This window comes from Ailuropoda melanoleuca, chromosome 5, assembly GCF_002007445.2.
Source record: "Ailuropoda melanoleuca isolate Jingjing chromosome 5, ASM200744v2, whole genome shotgun sequence".
In the NCBI taxonomy this organism is placed as follows: Eukaryota; Metazoa; Chordata; class Mammalia; order Carnivora; family Ursidae; genus Ailuropoda; species Ailuropoda melanoleuca.
Window position 1 is genome coordinate 47,832,933 of NC_048222.1, and position 21,424 is coordinate 47,854,356.

The 21,424-nt window shown below is 49.4% G+C and overlaps 1 protein-coding gene across 1 annotated transcript in view; it reads left to right on the forward strand.

Annotated features, from left to right (window-relative positions):
• MYO1E (myosin IE) overlaps positions 1 to 17,626 on the forward strand; it is a 115,824-nt gene extending 98,198 nt beyond the window's left edge. Inside the window, exons 26-28 of the mRNA XM_034660908.1 lie at positions 1,542 to 1,743; positions 12,622 to 12,791; positions 16,531 to 17,626. Of these exons, the coding sequence (XP_034516799.1) occupies positions 1,542 to 1,743; positions 12,622 to 12,791; positions 16,531 to 16,607 (449 nt within the window). The 3' untranslated portion in view covers positions 16,608 to 17,626. The remainder of the gene's footprint in view (positions 1 to 1,541; positions 1,744 to 12,621; positions 12,792 to 16,530) is intronic.
• The last annotated feature ends 3,798 nt before the right edge of the window (positions 17,627 to 21,424 follow it).

Below are 21,424 nucleotides of genomic sequence, written 5' to 3' on the forward strand. Positions count from 1 at the left end.
CCCCATGCTGCCTGGCCCGGCTCTCTCTCCCCACCTCTGCCTTCACCCTTGAAGAAAATCCAAGCACAAAAGAACCTACGAGAACCAGTGTAGGGTTGTGTTACTGCTTATGTGCTGCCCCCCACCCCCCGCCCGCAAATCCTGGGCAGACCACCTGGAAAGCTCATTTGCCTCAGCTAGGTTGGCCAAAGTTGCCTTAGACCAAATACCTGACCTTGAGCTCAGCTCCCACCCTCTCTGCGTGACCGTTTCTCCATCAATAAAATGAGGCAGTTGGACCTGAATCCCTTGTATCAGCCTTTCTCATACTATCTGTGGTGAAGGAACAAGGTCCGTTGTTGGTTTTTTTTTCCTCTTTCTTTTCTTAATTTCTTTCTTTTCAACCCATCGCAAACCGTACTTTTGTAAGATATAATAAAAATCACTCGAAGAATGGAATTTTGAAAGCATTTAAAATTGAAGCCCAAATTTCTTACTGGATTCAAAAGATACAAAATATGTCTACGAAACTGCTGTGAACCTTTCTAAGTGCTTATTCTTAATTTCTGAACTCAGAGAGAGCGAGTGGCCCATCCGAGAACCTCCCACTTCGAGTATCCCAGCCCTAGAGCACGCCCCTCTCCTTGGCAACCGTGGCAGCAAGTAGGGGCTCACCACACTCCTTGTTTCCTTCGGGAAGAAACTGACACGCTGAAGGGTCACAGATCTTATCTTGCTCAAGGTCATCAGAGCTGACGAAGGCGGAGCCAAACCTGACCGGCTAGTCCCTCTTAGAAACTAGGGGTCGTCCCATCTTTCCATAATTTGGTTGGAAGAGGTTATGGTAGGTTCACCAAACTGTGCCTTGGGGAGTCTTGTTCTCCTTCATTCTTGCCCAGATCTGTCAGTGGGAGAAGAGAGGAGAGACCATACACACAATGGAGTGATGATGCTCCTTTCAGCGCGGGCCTGTGGCTTGGAAACCATCACCATATTCCATCATTTACCAGATAATGTGATCTTGACTAGGAACAGTTGTTTGGCTAAGAGAGCTTGCTGTATCTGGATCGATCCACGCAGTGGCCACATTTCCCCTGCCTGTGTGGAGTGCTCCCTCTGCCTCCCACAACGGCCTCCTGCAGGGGACACCTGAAGCTGACCCCTTGAAAATGGATGTCCAGCTGTTTAAACAGCTGCCTGCCAGCCCTCTTGAATCACAACCTCAGAATTTTTCTTAGATCGGAGAATGTGCCTGCCAGCTCGTTGCAAGCGTACCTTTCCTTGCATGTGGGCTTTGAAACCCTGAACATCTGGTGATTCTGATGTCAGATTCAGCAAGCACGTGTGAGTGTCTGCTACGTTCCAGGGACTTGCTCGGCAGCTTACAGTGTATTATTCCTCCTGATATATTTGCAGTCATGCCCTCTGTATTTTCAGATGGGAAAACAGAGTCCTAGAGAAGTTAAGGAGCTTGCACTTGGCTAAGAGATGGAATGAATTTGGAGAGCCTTTTAGCAGAAGATAGAAAATTTAAGCGCCGTTTTCTCCCCTTCTCTCTCTAGGATACCATCAGAATGGAGTCCTCAAAAACCAGTTTCCGCCACATCCCCATGCTGCTGGCAACCAGAGGTTAAATCAGAAAAGTCTGAACACCTCCATGGCCCGCCCACCCTTGCCACGACAACAGTCTACCGGCTCAGACCGAGTGTCCCAGACGCCAGAGAGCTTGGATTTCCTTAAGGTCCCAGACCAGGGTGCCGCCGGGTAAGAGTCCCGCCTCCTCTAGATGAAGCTGGTGACCCCCTCTCCCTCGATCACAGCAGGGTCCAGGGCGTTCTTTGGGCAGACTCTGCATGAGTCTAGAGTTGTTTTCCACCTGCGTGTTGTAATCTGGGATCCAGAGCCAAGGCCACGGGGCTCTTGGTTGACGTTTCTGAAAGTACAGCCAGGTTGATAGTGCACGACTCCTTTTCTGGAGACGGCTTATCATGAACCTCAGAAGAGGGTCCCCTTCCACGCTGAGAGTCCATTACTCTGTGACCTGTCTGACGTGGCTGAGGAGTGATGATAGGGTTTTGATCTCGGTCTGTGCCTGCAGTTGCATAAACACTGCAGCTCCAAGTATCCTTAGAAACATGAAGGATAACATCCCAGCCTTCTATGAGGTGTGGATGTTTTTATGCATACTGGTCTTCAGGGCTTCCAGATGAGAGCCTCTCTGCCTTTCTAGAACTGGAAGTGAAGACTGGTAAAAAGAAACCCAGGGTTTTTAGCTGGAGGAAGGGAACTCTGTATTGATATTCCAAGGAGTTCTCGCTGTGGAAAGGGGGTTGGACATGTCCTGCAGAGTCGCCAGGAATAAAACAGGCCAACTTTAAGGCCAGTTGGGGAACTCTGCCAGGTGGTAGATTTTGGCGTCAGTGAACAAAAGAGCATTCTAGAAGCCCAAAGACGAACTGCCCTGGGTTATAAGGAGTGCCTTGCCCTTGGAAGTGTTCAGGCACAAGGTGGATGGAAATAATCAGGCAAAAAGACTGTAGAGTGATGTTGTCAAACACCAGATCATGGTGAGGGTCTCATTTCAATCACTTTTCAAACCCGTCTAACGTCGGACCTGCCGCGTACCCTCTCTGAGCTTCATCTTCCTCATCCGTGCACTGATGTGATGCGACCAGGCTGCGGGGGTGTTGGGAGGACTAGGAAGAATGTACATAAAATCCCTGGCCCCGGGGCACCTGGGTGGCACAGTCGTTGGGCGTCTGCCTTCGGCGCAGGGCGTGATCCCGGCATTCTGGGATCGAGCCCCACATCAGGCTCTTCCGCTATGAGCCTGCTTCTTCCTCTCCCACTCCCCCTGCTTGTGTTCCCTCTCTCGCTGGCTGTCTCTATCTCTGTCAAATAAATATATAAAATCTTAAAAAAAAAAAAAATCCCTGGCCCGGTACTAGACGTGTAAGGGGCTACTCAGTCAGCCGTGGCTTGATGATGATGGTGACGGTGATAGTAGTGACTTGTCAGTTGTCATCCAACCCCGCACGATCCTCAGGGGTGGGGTGGTTTTCCCTGCTGAACCCCAGAATGGCCTGCTCCAGCCCCTGCTCTTCCCCTCCCTGGTGCCCACCTCCATTTTCCATTCTCTCGGTGTCTCTAGAATGCTGAAGTTTCGTGTGTGGTCAGGACACTCATGTATGAAATAGAGCCATGCTGGGAGAGAAACAGCAGCTCCTCCCATTCCCTTCTAGGCCCCATTACAGGATGTTTTTCCTGCCTTGTCAGCTTCCTTCTAAAAGACCACGAAGTTCTTAGAAACGTAACCACGTTCTCCTGGGGTTCCTTTTCCCCTGGCATGTCTCACCTCACGTGGGCGCCAGATAGGAAGGCAGCTCAGTTTTGTACAGACGGCTGTCAGTAGAGGGGTTGCCGCCCTTCGCTGGGTCTCTCCCCACCTACCCCCACGCTTGCTTAACTAGCTGCCCCCCCGCCCCAGTTCCAGTGATCATGGCTTACCTGACTGGCTTGATCCAGAGCAGTAGAGCTCAGACTTTAATGTGCACAGACTCACCTGGAGAACTTTCGGGTCCACTTCCAGAATTTTTGATTTAGTGGGTCCAGAGCGCTGCCCAAGAATTTACATTTCTATCAAGTCCTCAGATGCTGTTGCTGCTGATCCAGGGACCACATTTTGAAAACCACTCATAAGGCATCTGTTGTCTAATTGATAAAGCCAGGAAAGAGTCTATGTACAAGTGAATTCAACGGGTACTGTGGAAGCAATAGGATTGTACCCCATAACCCAGACCTACACTGTCCAGATGGATGGACGTAGTGAAAATACTCAACCCTTACTGAGCCCAGGTTGATGTCCCAAAGTAAGCAGGGGATGAAAATCAGTCAACAAAACGCACCAAATCTCTTAGCTCTGTCTGTTAGCTTCCTACTTGCTTTGGCAAGCAAGACCATCTTTCCAGCCCTGCTTTGCAAGTTACAGACTTGCACACCAGCCAACTGGGAGCATCTGTCAGCCAAAAGCAGGCAATTTAGGAACATTGTGTCTTAACTGAGGCTGCTCCCTTCCAGCCCTTGGCTGCCTGGCTCCCTATTGAAATCTCATCACGCCCTCTGCCCCCTCTGGGTCTGGGCACACGTGATGGCATACGTGATGGTGTATCAGGCGTACGTGACAGTGGCGTGGCAGTGGCCATGAAGCTGGACGGGGAGGGCGCCTTCGAAGCCGTCCACCGGGCAGGAAGATGTTCCTGACCTCCTGTGGTGTGCGTACCCTTGCTCAGCACACTGAGCCCCGGTAGCTACGAGAATCCCAGCCAGCCTCTTCTCTGCACACTTAGATCTGCTCTGACACAAACATTCCTTGAGAAATCGCACTCCAGTCAAAGGGCTGAGCTTCTTCCTAGTATTTATTTTCTAAAACACATGAAGTGAAAGTTGAAATAATTTCTAATGTGATCAGAGACCTTAGGCCTGAAGCATTTCGGGATCCTTGGGGTCAGCTGCGTTTAAAAGGGGCTCTTCGCCAAGAAAACACAAATTGGGTTCATTTCATAGCAGCCTATTGGAGCGAACAGCGGCCTCTGGGATCCCAAACCTTTCCGCAAATACGAGCTCTCTTGTATACGTCACAGTTCCAAACAGTGACCTTGAATGTGCCAGTCTGTAAGAGCCAGGTAAGCGCAGTCTTTCTCTGCTTGGGCGTTCACACCCTTGGGCTTATCTTTTCCCTCTCCCGCCCCCAGTGCACTTTTCTGTCTGGGCATATTTAGCATAGGCAATCATTTCTTTTGGATCATGTAATGCGGATAAAATCAAATGGTGTAATTAGCACCTCAAGTTAATTCAGGAAAGTCTTGGTCAGTTTATTTTAGGTTCAGCCAGGTTTTTTGGCGAGAGCATGAAGCCTTCACTAAATTACCATCCCAACGGGGTTCTCTACCCTTGCCTTGCCATGTTTGTGACACAGAAGCTATTCTTGGTGGCATCCTCGTTGTTACTGGCCAAGAAGACTAAGAGAGATGTATCGTGCAGTCTCTCAGCATACCTTTTGAAATGTCTAATGCAGGTTCAAGGTCTTTCCTGATCCTTAGGAAGGAGGACAGTTTAAGCAGGAATCATACAGACGGTTCATTCATCAGCCTTTGCTCTGACTTCACAGGAACGCTGTCTTTTCAGTTGGCCTCTTTAATCCTGTGGTCCATTTCACAGGAGGACAACTTCACGAAATTTCGAGGTAACTCCAGAGAGTAATCCAACTAGAAGTCGGAGAAACAGAAAACTATTGAAAGTGCTCAGTGCTAGGGCTTCTGGCCATGCCACAAAGGGGAGGGATCGATAGAAAAATTCAAATGCTGCCTGTATGTCTCTTGACAAGATTCTCCTAATGGAGTCATATTTTCAAGGGGCTTAGAATTTCCAGCGAGTGTCCAATAGCAATATTTCTCAACCCATAATCTACGGGAGCAGTGGCCGTATCCTGGCCCAGGCAGACATGAGGCTTAGGAATTCCTGGCATCCATTCCCACATTTCCAGTAATGTTTATAGATTCAACCTTTTGGAACAGAACATATTTTAAAGAGCCAGTGAAATAAAATGCCATTATTTTCCTTCTTGGAATTTCAAGACATAAATCTCACATCTGCAGAACAAAGAGGTGATATTAGAAAGCTTAATCCCAGCTCACCCTGAGGTCGGCTAGGTACACCCGGCTGCCTCAGAGGTGTGGGAGCTGCGGAGACGCTCACAGAGGTGGCCTGGCATTGTGCAGAGGGCATAGGAGTCACAGCTGCAGGGACTGGGTGTCGGTCCCCCATTTGTTCATCCTTCATTGATTCACCTTCATTGATTCGGTCATCAGATATTTACTGAGCCCCGCGCCTTCTCTGGGCCGCACGCCGGGCACGTAGATCGCTTCCCTGATTACCAGCTGTGCCCCCTCCTGTTTGTCCCGAAGTCTCTCCACACCTTGGGGTCCTCACCTGAGTCATAAGGATAATAATCTCATGTGAAAGCCCGCTCCCCGGGGCGGCTTGAAGATGACGTAAGGGCTTTGTAACTGGCAGGTGGTGTGCAATGCGACTCGAAAGTTTATTTGTATTGGTTTTATCACTGTTACTTGTGTGCTTTGGTCTTATCGGGAGATACTCCTGTTCTACCAGGATGGAAAGGCAGCTTAATTCTCAAGGACTCAGATCTCTGGACTCCTTGTGGTTTGAAGCTTCAGGCATTGCAGGCTTTGGGGGGGCGGGGGGGCTAGGGACAAGGGGACCAGTCCGGGAGGCACCTTCCCCCTGACACATGTGGGCAGGGCCTGCTGCTGTCTGTGGGCACAGAGCAACAGCAAAACGGAGAGCCACGAGGTACCATTACAACAGACACCAGCTGCACTTGGACGATGTCAGTAAAGTCCCAGGCTTCTTCTCCAGCTGTCCCGTTCCCCTGTCTTTTTCTAGCTAAACATCCTTTGCTCCTTTCCCGGCAACAGCTCACGTCCCACGGACAGTGACGTTAGCAGGGGAGAGCCAGTGCACGAACGCTCACTTCAGAGAACTTTGTCGTCATTGACGGCATCTGGGGTTTTGCTTTCTTGTGGATCTGGGCATCTTGTGAGATCGGGCAGCTGTCCGTGAGGGGGCAGCCGTCTGTCGGCAGCCTGTGGTCTCAGGGCAGAGGCCCACCTCGGTCTTCCCCAGTCAGTGACACGGGGCTTCCCCAGCGGTGCGGCTTGCACACAGCAACCTGGATGGGAGGCGCTGGGGACTCGGCCAACCTCGTGGGGTGGGTGAGACCGCGATTGCGGCCCCAGTCCGATGCCCCGCTCCGAAAAACGACCCGCTGTCCGAGCAAGTTGCTGTAGCTCGCCTCTCCGCAGGCCTGCTTTCTCCATGGGGAAGAGAGACAAGGACTCAACTGGTAATGATGCAAGTCTGACGGTAGCTGGATTGCATCGCGCTGAAGTCACACGGAAGGAGACACGGAATTGGCCTAGGGATGGGGAGTTTGTCTTAATACATATATATATATATATATATATATATATATATAGGGAAAAATAACTTACTGTGAGTCTGAAATTCTTGCTCCAACCCCTGTGATCCCAATGAAATAATTGCTTTTATAACAGTGTTCGTGATGTAAAGCTGGTTAGGAGTGCGCATGTCGGAAAACACCAGAGGCACCGAAATGATCTAATTCCTGCACGTGCCTTACAAAACCAGTTTAGGCAGAACACTTGTAGACAAGTGAACAGGGGTCCCCACGACCGTGTGGGGACGGCAGTGTGCTGGTGAGTGGCCAGCTGTCCAGAGATAGAAGGGCCTGAGTTGCACTCCGTTGGCCAGTTTCCACCCGCCGTGGCCAAGGGCAAGCTACCAGCATGACCCCACTGGTCTCAGAGCTGGGAAGAGAGGCGCAGCCGCACACCCTCACGGAATAGTGCTTCCGCCATCCTTCAGCAACCAGACATCCTTCAGCAACCAGACATTTGTCATGTCAAGAGCGTAGACAGAAGTAAAATGTGGTAGAGTAATCGGGAAGGATTGAGTTTTGAGCGTTTATTCCCTTTGCTTGTAATTTATTCAAAATTGCAAGTGTGTTCCGTTTCATCTGTCACAATGGCCGTGTTTAACAACTGACTCGCAGAATTACTGAGGTGTAACAGCCCTCTGTCCGGGCTGGACTGAGCCAGGCCCAGCGTCCCGTGCGGGTGAGTCGGAATCCCTTCTTCGAGCATTGACCAGGCCCCCCTTGGCTGCACGTGGAGGGGTCCAAGCCCCTAAAAGGCCCCATTAATCAGCTTCTGGCATTCGTCGTCGGTCTCCTCCCTCATTATTGATGACACAGGATCGCCACCTAGTGCTGTAGAGGAGATGGTGTGGGTTTAGGCTGAGGTTCAGACACAGCTGGGAAAATGGCTGTTGCTGCCGTCGGGTTTCTGGGACTGTTTCTGGGTCCGCGCAGTGGTGAAGATAGAGGCAGCGATCCCGTCGTCGGCACAGACTTCCTGTGCTCCGTGGTCCATCTGACAGTAGGGAGTTTGGTGAGAGCGTGCTATAAAGCATCCTAAGAATTAGAAAAAGGACCCGGACCATTGCCTGAGTCTCCCTTTTTTACAGTTGAAGACACTGATCTTTAAAGAGGTGAAGCGTGGGGCGACTGGGTGGTTCAGTTGGTTTAGCATCTGCTTTCGGCTCAGGTTAGGGTCCCAGGGTCCTGAGGTCGAGTCCCACATCGGGCTCCTTGCTCGGGGGGGAGCCTGCTTCTCCTTCTGCCTGCCGTTCCTCCTGCTTGTGCGCGCTCTCTAATAAATAACTAAAATCTTTAAAAATATAATAATAGGCAAAGCGACATACCCGAGTCACATGCCAGCCGGTGGCCGAGCCGGGCCTCGAACCCAGTGTGCTGACTTCTGTGCCAGCGCCATGTCCCCTCCCCTGCTGCACACTGTTGCTCCATCAGAATGTGCAGACTCAGGCTGCACAGTGTTCCCGGGCCAGGTGCCAGACGCAGGGGCTATAGTAGTGAGCACAGAGAGGCACTGGCCCTGCCCCCCCCAGAACCTACTGTCCCAAGAGGGTGTCAGCTGAATGGTGACACAAGGTCGTGTGCCACTGCTTCAATCCCCCGCTTGGAGCTGGTGTGGGCTACCCAGGATGTGGCCGGGGGGTTTGAGATGCCATCCGAAGGCTGGGCAGGAGTTAGCAGTGCTGGTGGGGGGTGGGGCGGGCCAGACCCTGGGACCAGAAAGGTGTGTGCAGCTGGAGCTCTGGGAGCCTGGCGCGTCTGCCGTTGTGCCATCCGGGCCTGAGACCAGCAGGAAGCCACGGGAACCCGGGAGCGCCGTGAGGTGTGATGAAGCGGGACCCGCGAAGATGCCCAGCGCGGCGTCTTGCCTGGAGCAGCCACGGCCGATGCGAGATCTGACCTCATACGGCTGCAGGGAGGGGTTCCCCAGTGACAGGCCTTTTGCTGAGTCGCACACAAAGGGTGAAAACAAGCTGAGATGGGAGAATGGGGCTGACTGGCTGCCCCACTGGAGACTTGTGCTCCTTCCTGGTCACAGAGGACATTTCAACAGGGAAGAGCTGGATCACAGTGACCTCAGGGTTGGTTGTCTAAACAGACGCTTCCTTAATGCAAAATGCAAAGCTGTTCCCCACCTCCCTGTCCGTCCCTCTCAGACACAGCCCCCCAGTCCCCACTCTGCTCCCCAGCACCCAGCGCCTCATCTCAAAGCTGTCTGGACTCTCCCTGCTCCCAAATGTGGGGTACTGTGAACCCTGTTTACCCAAGTGATAAATAACCAGATGGCTTTATGTTGTTGGTAAAGCATGGTGGCCATGGTCCAGCGCCTGGGACAACCAAGCCCACGTTGCCAAGGGCCTACAAAGGAGCCCAAATCCCCCAGTAATCCCTGAGGTTTTGTTTTGATTGGTTTTGCTTGGACTTATATTCTCTGAGGCCTTGGGACCAAATACCATCCAGTGGTTGTGTTCGCACGGGTGTTTAGATGGTCCTTTCCTCCGCCAGTCTGCCCTGGTTCTGGCGCATCCAGGGCCGGTGGGCAGACAGACGGGCCGAGGTCACTCTGGGTGTCGGTGGTGAGCTGCCGAGCCCAAAGGGGTCTATGTCATTTACTTGCTTTTTTTTTTTTAAAGCAGTTTTGAGATATAATTTATATACTATTAAATCAACCCATTTAAAGTACCATTCAACAGTATTTAGTGCAGAGTTATACAACCATCCTTGTAATCTAATTAAAAAAAATTTTTAAGTAAACTCTATAGCCAACATGGGGTGCACACTCATGAGCCCAGATCGAGTTGAATGCTCTGACTTGAGCCAGCCAGGCGCCCCCTCATAATCTAATTTTAGAATGTTCATCCCAAAAAGAAACCTCCTTTCCCCAGTCCTCAGCCCCAGCCCTAGGAAACCACTAGTCTACTTTCTTTCATTATAGATTAGCTTTCTATTCTGGGTATGCCATAGGAGTCGAATAATCCTTTTGTTAAATTCACTCCGACGTAGTATATTCTTTTGTATGTATTGTAATGGAATTGTTTTCTCAATCTTGTATTCTCTAATCTTGCTGGACTTGTTTATTGGTTCTAATAGTTTTTTAGTGCATTCCTTAGGTTTTTCTATATGCAAGATCATCTCATCTGCAAATAGAGGTATTTTTACTTCTTTTCCAGTCGGAATGCCTTTTATTTTTCTTGACTAATTGCTCTGGCTGGATCTTGCAGTGCAGTATGGAACAGAAATGGTGTGAGAGCTGACATCCCTGTTTTGTTCCTGGTCTTGTCCCCTAAAGCCAGGGTGTAAGCTAGGAGTACGTGAGCAAGGTGTCCTAACCCCCACCAGGGCTCGTTAAGAAAGGTAGGAAGGTACCAGTGTGGCCTGCGGCAGGACTTGAGGCTGGAAGCCAGCAGGGGCCACACCAGGCAGGGACTTTGTAGGCCCCATGCAGGGTTTGGTCCATGTCCCAAGAGCAGGGAAAGGCTGTTGGGATTTTTAGTGGAGGGTGAAGTGAACTAATAGACACTGAGTTGGGACATATTCAGGGAGCCCAGGAAGCAAGCAGCTGGCAGCAGAGACGTGGAGGAGGAGGAACTGCCAGGGCTTGGTCAAAGCTGGAGGCTATGGGCAGAGCAGCCGGTGGGGGGGGGGGGCTCCCAGGACTGCTGCGGGAAGGACAGTCCTACATTTCAGAGTCATGTACCTTCTTCTCCCCACTAAGAAGCTTCCTGGCCCCTTTTCCTCGGGGACTACACCTAATTGCCAATATTCGGGGGTCCAGACGCTTCATCAACTGCACTAATGTCGGCAGGTTCCCCCCCGGACATAAGAGAGACCAGATCCCCATCTACGAGTATTTGAGGGGGAGAGTGTGCATGCACCCTTCCCACCCTGCACCCTGGACCTAGCAGGCTGGAGGCTTTCCTCCATCCCAGGGTATTCTAACGCACACCCCTCCTCTGCAACCCCCTTCCTTGTTGCTGGGAAATCAGCTGACTTCTGGTATCCAGGCTAATGGCTCTTATTAACCAGATGCTGACACATCCTCATGTATAGGTTGCTTAATTAGAAGCCTGCTTGCCTGGCCGGCTTTCAGAGAAGCAAGCACTTCTCGAACAGGGAATGGGGATTTCCAGCCGCCTAGGGAGGAAATGATGTCATGCTAATGATCTACAAGATGCCTTTCCTCTATGGTGAAAGGAAAGTGCTTGGTGGTGGGTGGGTAGGCGGGGACAGGGGTTGACCGAAGAAGAGTAGAGCCTGAGAAACCGTGGGGTTTGCTCCCCAGGCAGCCCCCTGAAACCCCACCCAGCTGGCTGCCCCCCCCCCCAGATACTCCCTCATGATCTAACCTGCTCGTCAGCACCCAGCGAACATCTGTTTGTTATCATGGGACCTCAGCAAAAACAGAGCAGCTCTGGCCTCCTGAGAGCACAGCTCAAAGCTGGGGGTGCTTTTCTCCTCCGCAACTCAGGCCGGGAGGCGGGGTGGGGGGGACCCTCCCTTCTCCTTCTTTCTGCCACAGGTATGAACACACCTGGCCAGACCTAACAGCCCCCCCACTGAGTTGAGTACAGCCCAGTCTCCAAGAAGAAATCTTCAACTTATGTTTGGTTTGTGAGTAAATGAATTGTAGGCTTTTCCTGGTTTCGTCCTCAAGCAAAGTGGGAAAGAAAAGGTTTTCTACCTTTTTTTTTTTATTAAATGCCTTGTATATTTAACAGAGTTGTTTCAGATAGAAGTTTGAAGGTCTCTCAAGCTCTAGTTCTCTGCCTTTGAGACGATGTATGAACGGAGGCGGTTGGCAGTATAGTGTGTAGAAGGGATACGTGTAAAGCTAGAAGACCCGGATGAGGGTGCTGGTGATGGANTGCCGAGGCTGACAAACTGCTCGCACAAGAGTATTCAAAGCAGCATTTTTATTTTTATTTTTCACAATACTAGAAACTGAAATCATTCCAAATGACCATCAACAGGGGACTGGAGAAGTAAATTGTGACATATTCATGCCACGGAAGAGGATAAGGCCATGAGAATGCATGCATCACCAGGGCACATCTCAAGAATAGAGTGAATGATTCCTTTTGGGGCATCTGGGTGGCTCAGTGGGTTAAGCGTCGGACTCATGATTTCGGCTCAGGTCATGGTCTCAGGGTCGTGAGATCAAGCCCTGCGTCGGGTTCTGTGTTGGGCATGGAGTCTGCTTAAGATTGTCTCTCTCTTTCCCTCTGTCCCTCCCCTCCTTAAAAAAAAAAAAATTAACCCTTTTATACAGTTAAAAAACAGGCAAACTATGTGTGCTGTTGAGGATACTTGTGTGTGGTAAAACCACAAAGAAAAGCAGACGTAATACAAAATTCAGGGTGGTGGTTGATCCTGGGAAGGATTGCTGTTGGGGAGAGGCACCTGCAGGCTTCTGGGGCACTGGCAAAAGTTCTGTCTCCAAGTTGGGGGTGGGGCTGTTTTTATTCTCAAAATTTGGGGATTGGCATATCTTGTAAGGATGGAGCTGGATTTGAACTTGAGCAGGCCAGCGCTGGCCCCATGCTCCAGACCACCACACGGTGCTGCCTCCTGTTAGGTCTGTCTCTCACCTCCCTCCACTCTTTCCACAGCATCCGGAGACAAACAAGCAGTCGGCCTCCCCCAGCCGGGGGCAGACCCAAGCCCCAGCCGAAGCCCAAGCCTCAGGTGCCACAGTGCAAGGCTCTCTATGCCTATGATGCTCAGGACACAGATGAACTCAGCTTCAACGCCAATGACATTATCGATATTATCAAAGAAGGTAAGTGTATGGCTGGCTGGGACAGCCTCCTGAAGAACATTCAGTCATGTTGCTATAAAAACTAGTTTAAACAAGGGAATTTATAGGCTGCTCTAACTGAGACTTGTAGCAGGAGGCTAGGCTTCAGGCTCAGTTTGATCAAGGATCCTTTTTTTTTTTTTTTTAATCTTTCTGCTCTGCCTTCTTTGTGTTTGTTCCCTTATTGGCTGTTTTCCCTCATGACAGCAAAACGGCTACATCAGTTCCAGCAAACAGATCAAACTATGTCTGAAATCTGCTTTATCTCTGAAACTTCTCTTAGCCATTGGACAAAAGTCCTAGGTTTTACTCTGATTAGACCAAATTGGTCATGTGCCCATCCCTGAATCTCTATAGCAAGACAAGAGCTGTACCCTAGTAGATCAGGCACGGCAGGGACTTGTGTAGGAAATGGGAGTTAGGACTATCCCACCCAAACGTGATGGCCTCCTCACAGGGAAGGCAGATGGAATGGAAGTCCTGGAGGCAACCTGTAACATCTATTATAAAAGTCTGTGGGCTTGGCTGAGTGCTTTATTAATTTGGTAGAGAAGGTAAGTTAGAATATAATCTACATATGACCAAACATTACTGCTTATGGAAGTGTTTTTTTAAAGTATAACTCCAGGGCGCCTGGGAATCACAGTTGGCTGAGTGTCTTGATTTTGGCTCAGGTCATGATCTCAGGGTCATGGGCTGAAGCCCCATGTCAGGCTCTGCGCTCAGAGGGGAATCTGCTTGGGATTCTCTCTACCTCTCCCTGTACCCCTCCCCTCCCCACTGTCTGTCTCTAAAGTAAATTTTTTTTTTTAAGATTTTATTTATTTATTTGACAGAGATAGAGACAGCCAGCGAGAGAGGGAACACAAGCAGGGGGAGTGGGAGAGGAAGAAGCAGGCTCATAGCGGAAGAGCCTGATGTGGGGCTCGACCACAACGCCGGGATCACGCCCTGAGCCGAAGGCAGACGCTTAACCGCTGTGCCACCCAGGCGCCCCATAAATCTTAAAAAAAAAAATAGGTAACGCCTGACTTAGCATGTTAAAAAAGCACCATGAAGGAAATGGCATGTGTGGTGAGGAATGGGGAGACAGACAGAGAAGCCGGGGAGGCTAGAAAGAGCAGGTCATTTTAGGAAAATGAGCCGATGCTCAACCTTATGGCAGGGTCCCCCAGGGGATGTCACAGGAGACGAGATGAAGCTAGGAGTGGCCTGACGGTGGAGGGCCCTGAGTGTCGGGCTCAAGAGGACTTGGGGGCAGTGCAGAGCCGTCCATTACTAGCAGAGCAAGGACAGCCTGAGGGAAGTGGGCCTTGGTGATTAAGCCTTCAGGAAGAGGTGGCCAAGGACAGACAGTTCCAGGAATGGTGTTTTGTTGTTGCTGCTGCTGTTTTGTGGTTTTTTTTTTTTTTTATTTGACAGAGACAGCGAGAGAAGGAACACAAGCAGGGGGAGTGTGAGAGGGAGGAGCAGGGAGCCCGATGCAGGGCTCGATCCCAGAATCCCAGGATCATGACCTATGCTGAAGGCAGACGCTTAATGGCTGAGCCACCCAGGCACCCCAGGAATGGTGTTTTTAACCGACTCCTTCATCACAGGGGCTCACTCTGAGGAGACTTGTAGGTCCCTGGGCTGACCTCCTTAACAGCCTCTGGGCATTATTTTGACCTCCCTGAGCCATCTAGTTTGCTGTTAGATTTTAATATTTTAGCCACTTAGTGTCCTTCCTAGAAAGTGTTGGGAGTAAAAGTAAAGGTTGAAATAAATGCTTAGTAAACACAAAATTTTTATCACCAGCTTTGTTCAGCAAAAATACTGGAAATGACCAATTATCCAGTAACAAAGATTGGCTAAATAAGCTTTGCTCTATCCATTCAGTGAACTTTGATGACATTTTTATTAGAGATGATAATGATGCAGTAATACGGTATGTGAGCCTAGAGGTACGCTTGTTGAAATGGAAAGATGTTCATGGGAAAAAAAAGGTTATAGACTATGGGCTGTAGTCTCATGTTTGTAAAAATATAAAACATACAGCTGTCTGCGTATATATCTTCACACATTCATACGTGGTCTCCTTAAGTGTTGAATTTTGAGGATTGCTTTCTTTTCATTTCTCTATTTCAGATTTTCCTAGAAATAAAACGTGTTTTGGCTATAATCAAAACAATTACATATTTGTGTAAAATGTAGAGTCCTAGGGGCGCCTGGGTGGCACAGCGGTTGGGCGTCTGCCTTCGGCTCAGGGTGTGATCCCGGCGTTATGGGATCGAGCCCCACATCAGGCTCCTCCACTATGAGCCTGCTTCTTCCTCTCCCACTCCCCCCGCTTGTGTTCCCTCTCTCACTGGCTATCTCTATCTCTGTCAAATAAATAAATAGAATCTTTAAAAAAAAAAAAATGTAGAGTCCTAGAAGTTCTCAGAAAATACTATAAATTATCACTGTACTTGGTGCAGTCCAGTGTGAGTACAGGAATAGACATATAAATGGGACAGAATAGAATCCAGAAACAGATCCAGGTCTATACAGGTGTTTAATATAGGATAAATGTGGCATTTGAAATCAGGGGAAAGGAGAGACAATGACTCCATTTTGAAAAAAAAAAAAAATAGAGCTCTACCTTGTATGCAGAAAAATAGATGAATCAGAGAGCTAAACTAAACTACATAACTGAATTATTATGATCTGAGCCAAAATCAAGAGTCAGACATTTAACCGACTGAGCCACCCAGGCACCCTTTTGTACTTTTAAAAGTCCATGGAAGAGTATTAGCTATTATATCAATGAACTATGTTGTCTTACAGAATAAAAGGTCTATATTCTTTGAGGCAGGAATCGCTCCTATAGACCTACTTGAGATGTAAGTATGGACGTTTATTCCGTCAGTAGTGGAAAAAGTGGAAACAAATGTCCATCAACAAGTAAATGATTCTATAAATCTTGGTATACAACACAGCTGTTTAAAAATGAGATGTAGACATGGAAAGACAGTATCTATTAAGTAGTGAAAAGCAAGATGCAGAATTCTAAGAGTGGCCCATTTCTGGAAGAATGTAGACCACATTGCCTCACTCCTGGTCAAGCGCCTGGGGTTGCAGACCAGGTTCTCCCAGAAGCCTTCCACACTGGAGGAAGGAGTGGGAAAGGTGTGGTGGGGGAGTAGCCCTGTGTGAGGAAAATGCGGAGACGGGACTGGGGGACTGCCCGCCACCCCCCGGCCAGCCTCTGGCAGCCCAGTGGCTGCCCCGCCTGGGCTCCGAGAAGGAGTGATCAGCCTCCTTTCAGAGGCTGGGCACTCCTAGAGGCTTCTAGCTGTCGGCAGAGCCTCACGTGGGAACAGCACATTCTTCCTTGAATGGGACCCTGAGTGGTCTGTGCTGTGGGGGAGGGGTTACTTTTTACAACAGACACGTTTAAAAGAAAATAAAGGGATGCCCGGGAGGCTCCGTCGGGGTAAGCATCTGCCTCATGGGATAGAGCCCCACATCGGGCTCCCTGCTCGGCCGAGAGCCTGCCTCTCCCTCCGCTGCTCACTCGCTCTCTCTCGCTTGCTCATTCAAATAAATTTTTAAACATAAATAAAAGAAGGACAAAGAACACAGGTGGAGGGAGCCAAACCACCTTTGCCCACGTGATGCGACCACAGGAGCGGGGTGTGTTTGGCCCAGGCAGAACCACCTTGCTCACCCTCACTCTTGCCATCTCTGTCTCCTGCAGATCCTTCTGGCTGGTGGACGGGTCGACTACGAGGCAAGCAGGGCCTGTTCCCCAACAACTATGTGACCAAGATCTGAGGCGCATGGAGACTCTCACGGGTGAAGGAGCTCCAGGCAGGGAAGGGGACGTTTGGGGTTCTCCTTCTGATCCAGAGCAAGCAACTGCTTCCTTCTCTAAGGCCTGGAGTTTTTCTGGCACCTTCCCCATGGAGGACATGGAAATGCTGGGTTGGGGACAGGGAGTGTCACTCCATAAACGATCCTAAAAGGTAGCCCTATTCATAGGAGCCCAGGAGGGCCATACCACCACCCACCAAGATTTATTTATTGTATTTAAACCTGGTGAAAGGACAGGCGAGGTCCACTCAGACCTTGTTGGCTCTATCAGAACAGCTCCCCGCTCGCTCACCAGGCCCAGGGAATGGCTGTAGGCGGCCACTGACAAGTGCCTTTAGTCAAAGAGCACATTTCTTTCATCCTTCTTTTCCTTACCTGAAACACATTCCTCTCTGCCACTTTCCCTCAGGTAGGACCTGCCCTCTACAGGCTGGGCTTGGCATGAGTGGGCACTTCCCGTGCAGATGCCAAGGGCCAGCGTGGCCTACGTGGCCTGCAGAGCCCACAGGTGCAGAGGGGTGCTGGTTTACGCTTCACCAGGACCACGAGGCTGCCGGACTGGGCAGGGGCTGGGCTGTTGGCCTTCCCTTTCTCTGGGTCTTCAGTTGGAATGTGGCTGGCCCATGTTGGTTTTATGTTTAATGCTGTACCTATTACAAGAAGGATCTCTTTTTTCAAGCTGTACATTTATAAGAACAGATCATATACTGTATATATAAAAATCGTAAAATGGTGGAAACATGTATGAATGTACTAAGTAGTACCCCGCTGTACTTATCAATGAGGCGGCTTTATTACAAAACCCCCACCAGGTACTTACGGATGTGCACTACCCCTCCTCAGCTACAGAATCAGTGTTACTGCTTTCTAGCCCGGCCCCTGCAAACCCTCTCAGCCCTTTCCCTGTAGGTAATTTTCCTCTGCCCCCTGTACCCCTCCCCCTACCTCCTAAATAAATAAAGGAATCAGTGAACCACCTATTCTTTTGTGACATTTGTTATAGGTTGAATTTGTCTCCCCACCACCTCAAAAGTTACGTTGAAGCCCTAAACCCCAGTACCCCACAACATGACCTTATTTGGAACTAGAGGGTCTTTACAAAGATAAGTTAAAATGACATCATTAGGGTGGGCCCCAATCCAATATAACTGGTGTCTTGATAAATAGGGGACATTTGGACACGGACACAGAAACGGAAGAGGACATGAAGGGACAGCCATCTACAGCCAAGGAGAGAGGCCTGGCCCAGATGTGCTCCCTTCATAGCCCTCAGAAGGAACCAGCCTTACCCACACACAGATCTTGAACTTCTAGCTTGCACACTCGGAGGACGGTACATTTCTGTTGGTAAGCCACCGTCTGTGGCACTTTGTGAAGGCGAGCCTCGTAGGCCAGTGCGGTAGTTACTGCCGTAGTAGTGAAAAGTCAGAAACGATGGAATGTCTATCGATGAGGCATTGGTTCTTGGGGGAGACTCACTTCTCTGCCTCTCCTTCTCCTGGTTGCCTCAGCCTTTCTGAAGCTATTGGGAAAGTAGGGTTTGTTTGACCAGCACACACCTTTTTGTCATTCCAAGATTCCTGAGCCCATGGGAAAAATTATCAGGGGTTACACGTAAGGAAAAAAAACGTATCTGAACTTAGAACAAAGTAAACCACTTAAATCGTTGTGCTCAAGAATAGAACAGTAACAAATAATGTTTAAAGTATATTTTGGTTCCAGGACACCTGGGTGGCTCAGTCGGTTGAATGGCCGACTCTTGATTTCAGTTCAGGTCATGTTCTCAGGGTCTTAAAAAAAAAAAAAGAATTTGGGGCCAAGTGACAGGACAACCTGAATTAAGCATAGGTTATTTTCAAAAGGCCTATCTTGAAGATAAATGTGAACTCCAGCTTTGGAGGAACTAAGGTGACCTTGAGCAGTGGAAGGAATCACTTGTGAAATTCCTTAAATAAAAATGTATTCATAAAAAAGGATGAGATCGTGCCACTTGAGGCAACATGGACAGACCTAGAGGGTATCATGGTAAGTCAGGCTGAGAAAGACAAATACCATATGATTCCGTTACTAAGTAGAATCTAGGAAAAAAAGGAATGAACAAAAAACAGAATGAGATGTATAAACACGGCACAAACTGGTGGTTGGCTGAGGTGGGGGGGGGGAGGTTCCAGGCTTCCAGCCATAGAATGAATAAGTCATTCTTCATGAATAAAAGGCACAGCATAAGAATGCAATGACATTGGAATAGGGATGTAATGAGAGATGGCAGCTACACTTGTGAACAGTTTAATGTATAAAACTGTCAAATCACTAAATTGTACACCTGAAACTGCTATAGCATTGTGTGTCAGCTATACTCAAATAAGTTGGCTTTACATAATTTTCCTAATGCAATGCTTTAAAAAACAACAACAACAACAACAAACCACTGGGGGGGGAATCAGTCTTGACTGCTTTTAATGATTGGACTTTAAAACTGGTGTGTAACTGGAACCCCTCAGGCTCTAGGTGACAATATAGGAACAGAGTCTAACAACCACACAAGCAGTGAGAACAGCCCAGACTCATGGAAGTCACAGAGCAAGCCCCAGCCCTGCACCCATGTGCCTTACGTAGTGCCAGGCTTGAGGACGTCCCCAATGTTGCTTACACAGGTGAGTAAATCTACTGAAGTCATGATCCTAGGTTTCTCTTGGCTCTGCATCTAGCTGGGCCTGCCGTTTTGTTCCCTGTTCAGTTAGGTCTAGAGTCATTTCACCCGGGAGAACGTATGTAAAGAGGATAAAGGGGCCACCCCTGCCTTCTAGAACACACCATCCTGTTTGGGATGATGGTGTGCTTGTGCACATACACCACACGTGTCCAGCAGCAGAAAACACAGTGTAAAGATGTGACAGATCCCTTCAACCAAAGATTTAAAGTAACCAAGCACCTTGAGCAGCCTTGAACGTTCCCGCAGGCGGAGATGTTCAAATGAGTAGCGGACCAGTTCTCAAACCTTCTGGCCTCAGAACCCCTTTACACTCTTCGGTATTATTGAAGACCTCAGAGTTCTGCTTTTGTCCTTCACAGCTATCTGTATTGACCATATTAGAAATTCAAACGGGAAATTTTTAAAACACCAAAAACACATACAGATTCTACTCACCACTAGAGTGATATCATCACCACATGTCCTGTAGCTTCTGGAAGATTCCACCATACGCTAATGACAAGAATGAAAAAAGGAACGAACATCCTAGTATTACCATGAAAATAGTTTTGACTTCAAGGCCTTCTTCAAGGAGTCTCAAGGACCCCCAGGCCACATTCTGAGAAGCAGCAGAGGGGCTAAGTGCTAATGAACAAGGGATGGAGCAGGCAGTGCAGCTGGCTCTCTGAAATCATGCGAAAGGGCCATCTCTTGCACGGTGCTTCAGGAAGCGAGATGATGCCCATGCAGAGGGCAAAGGGTGAGGCCTCTCTTATAACCTGTTCCGCCAACAGGCGTGCAAACCACGCACACGTATTATCCCAGCCCATCTAATCAAGCGTGACTCACAGCCGTTGCCAAGTCCAGCCCTCGGAAGGTAAAGGAGGATGAGAAGCAGTTTCTTTTTTAAAGAACATTCCTTGCAAAGTGCACACACCATGTCCACTCATAGTCTAGTGGCTGGAACTTAGTCACGTGGCCTCAACTGCCAGGGAAGCTGGGAGTCTCTTGCTGGGGACAGCGAGTCTCAGGGCAGAGAGCAGCTTATCCAGGGCGCTGGGGGGAGATCATCCTCCTCCTTCCGGCCTGGCTCCTTCCAGGCAGAGACGTCCACGAGAACAAGTGCGAGACAATGTGGCCGCATACCCACGTAGCTGCCGACCTCCACTGGCTTGGCAAACGGCAGGGCTCGTACAGCATCCAAATCTTTTCCCTTCCAGACTGTTTCCAAACTCCCCTGCGTGGAGCAGGGCAGACCAGGCTGGCCCTGCCTCTACTGGCTGCTTTTCCGGCGGTTTCAGCGGCAGGTGGGGGCAGAGTCCGGTGTCAAGAGTACAGTGTGCGCAGGGTGCATCTTTGGTGGAGAACCTAATGATGTCCCTGGTACCCTTCACTTTTATGGTCAAAGAGTGGGAACCATTCTGCCATGTCGCTGGCTCCCTTCCTGCCTCATTTTGTGTTTCTCCCAACGCCTAGCTGGCCTCCACAGCTGCTCCTAAATTTTGGAGCTTATTTTCCTCTTACCAGCAACTTGACGCCTTTTCTTCCTACAGTACTGTACCTGTCCCTCTGATAGGCATGGCCTAGTCTAAAACCACGTTGCAACGAGAAGGCTCAGTACAGGTCACTCCCTTGCCCAGGTCACATAGCTTTTAAGGAGAGGAGCCATCATTTGACCGCTGATCTGACCCCAAGGCCCGTGCTTTCCATCTGTCTTCAATCCAGCTAATATCAAGGAGTTTGAGAGTCTGTCAACCTTCCAACTTCCAATTATCCTTTTCTCAAAAATCAAGAACCAAAATTAAAAAGAAAAACTCACAAATAGGACTCAACAGCTTTAAATTTGCAAACTCCTTTGATGAGCAAGAGCGGTGTCTAACGTATCCTTGAATACCAAGAGTCCCATCTCTTTCCAAGACCAACAACCTCCTTAAAATAACAGCCATTAACATTCGAACACGTCCAGACGCTTTGCCATACCTTACTCAGTACAACACTATGGGGGAGATGCTCGTACGCCCATTCTACGGACACAGACACAGGCACAGAGATCCAACAGCAGCCAAGGAGACTGCAACCCGTGCAA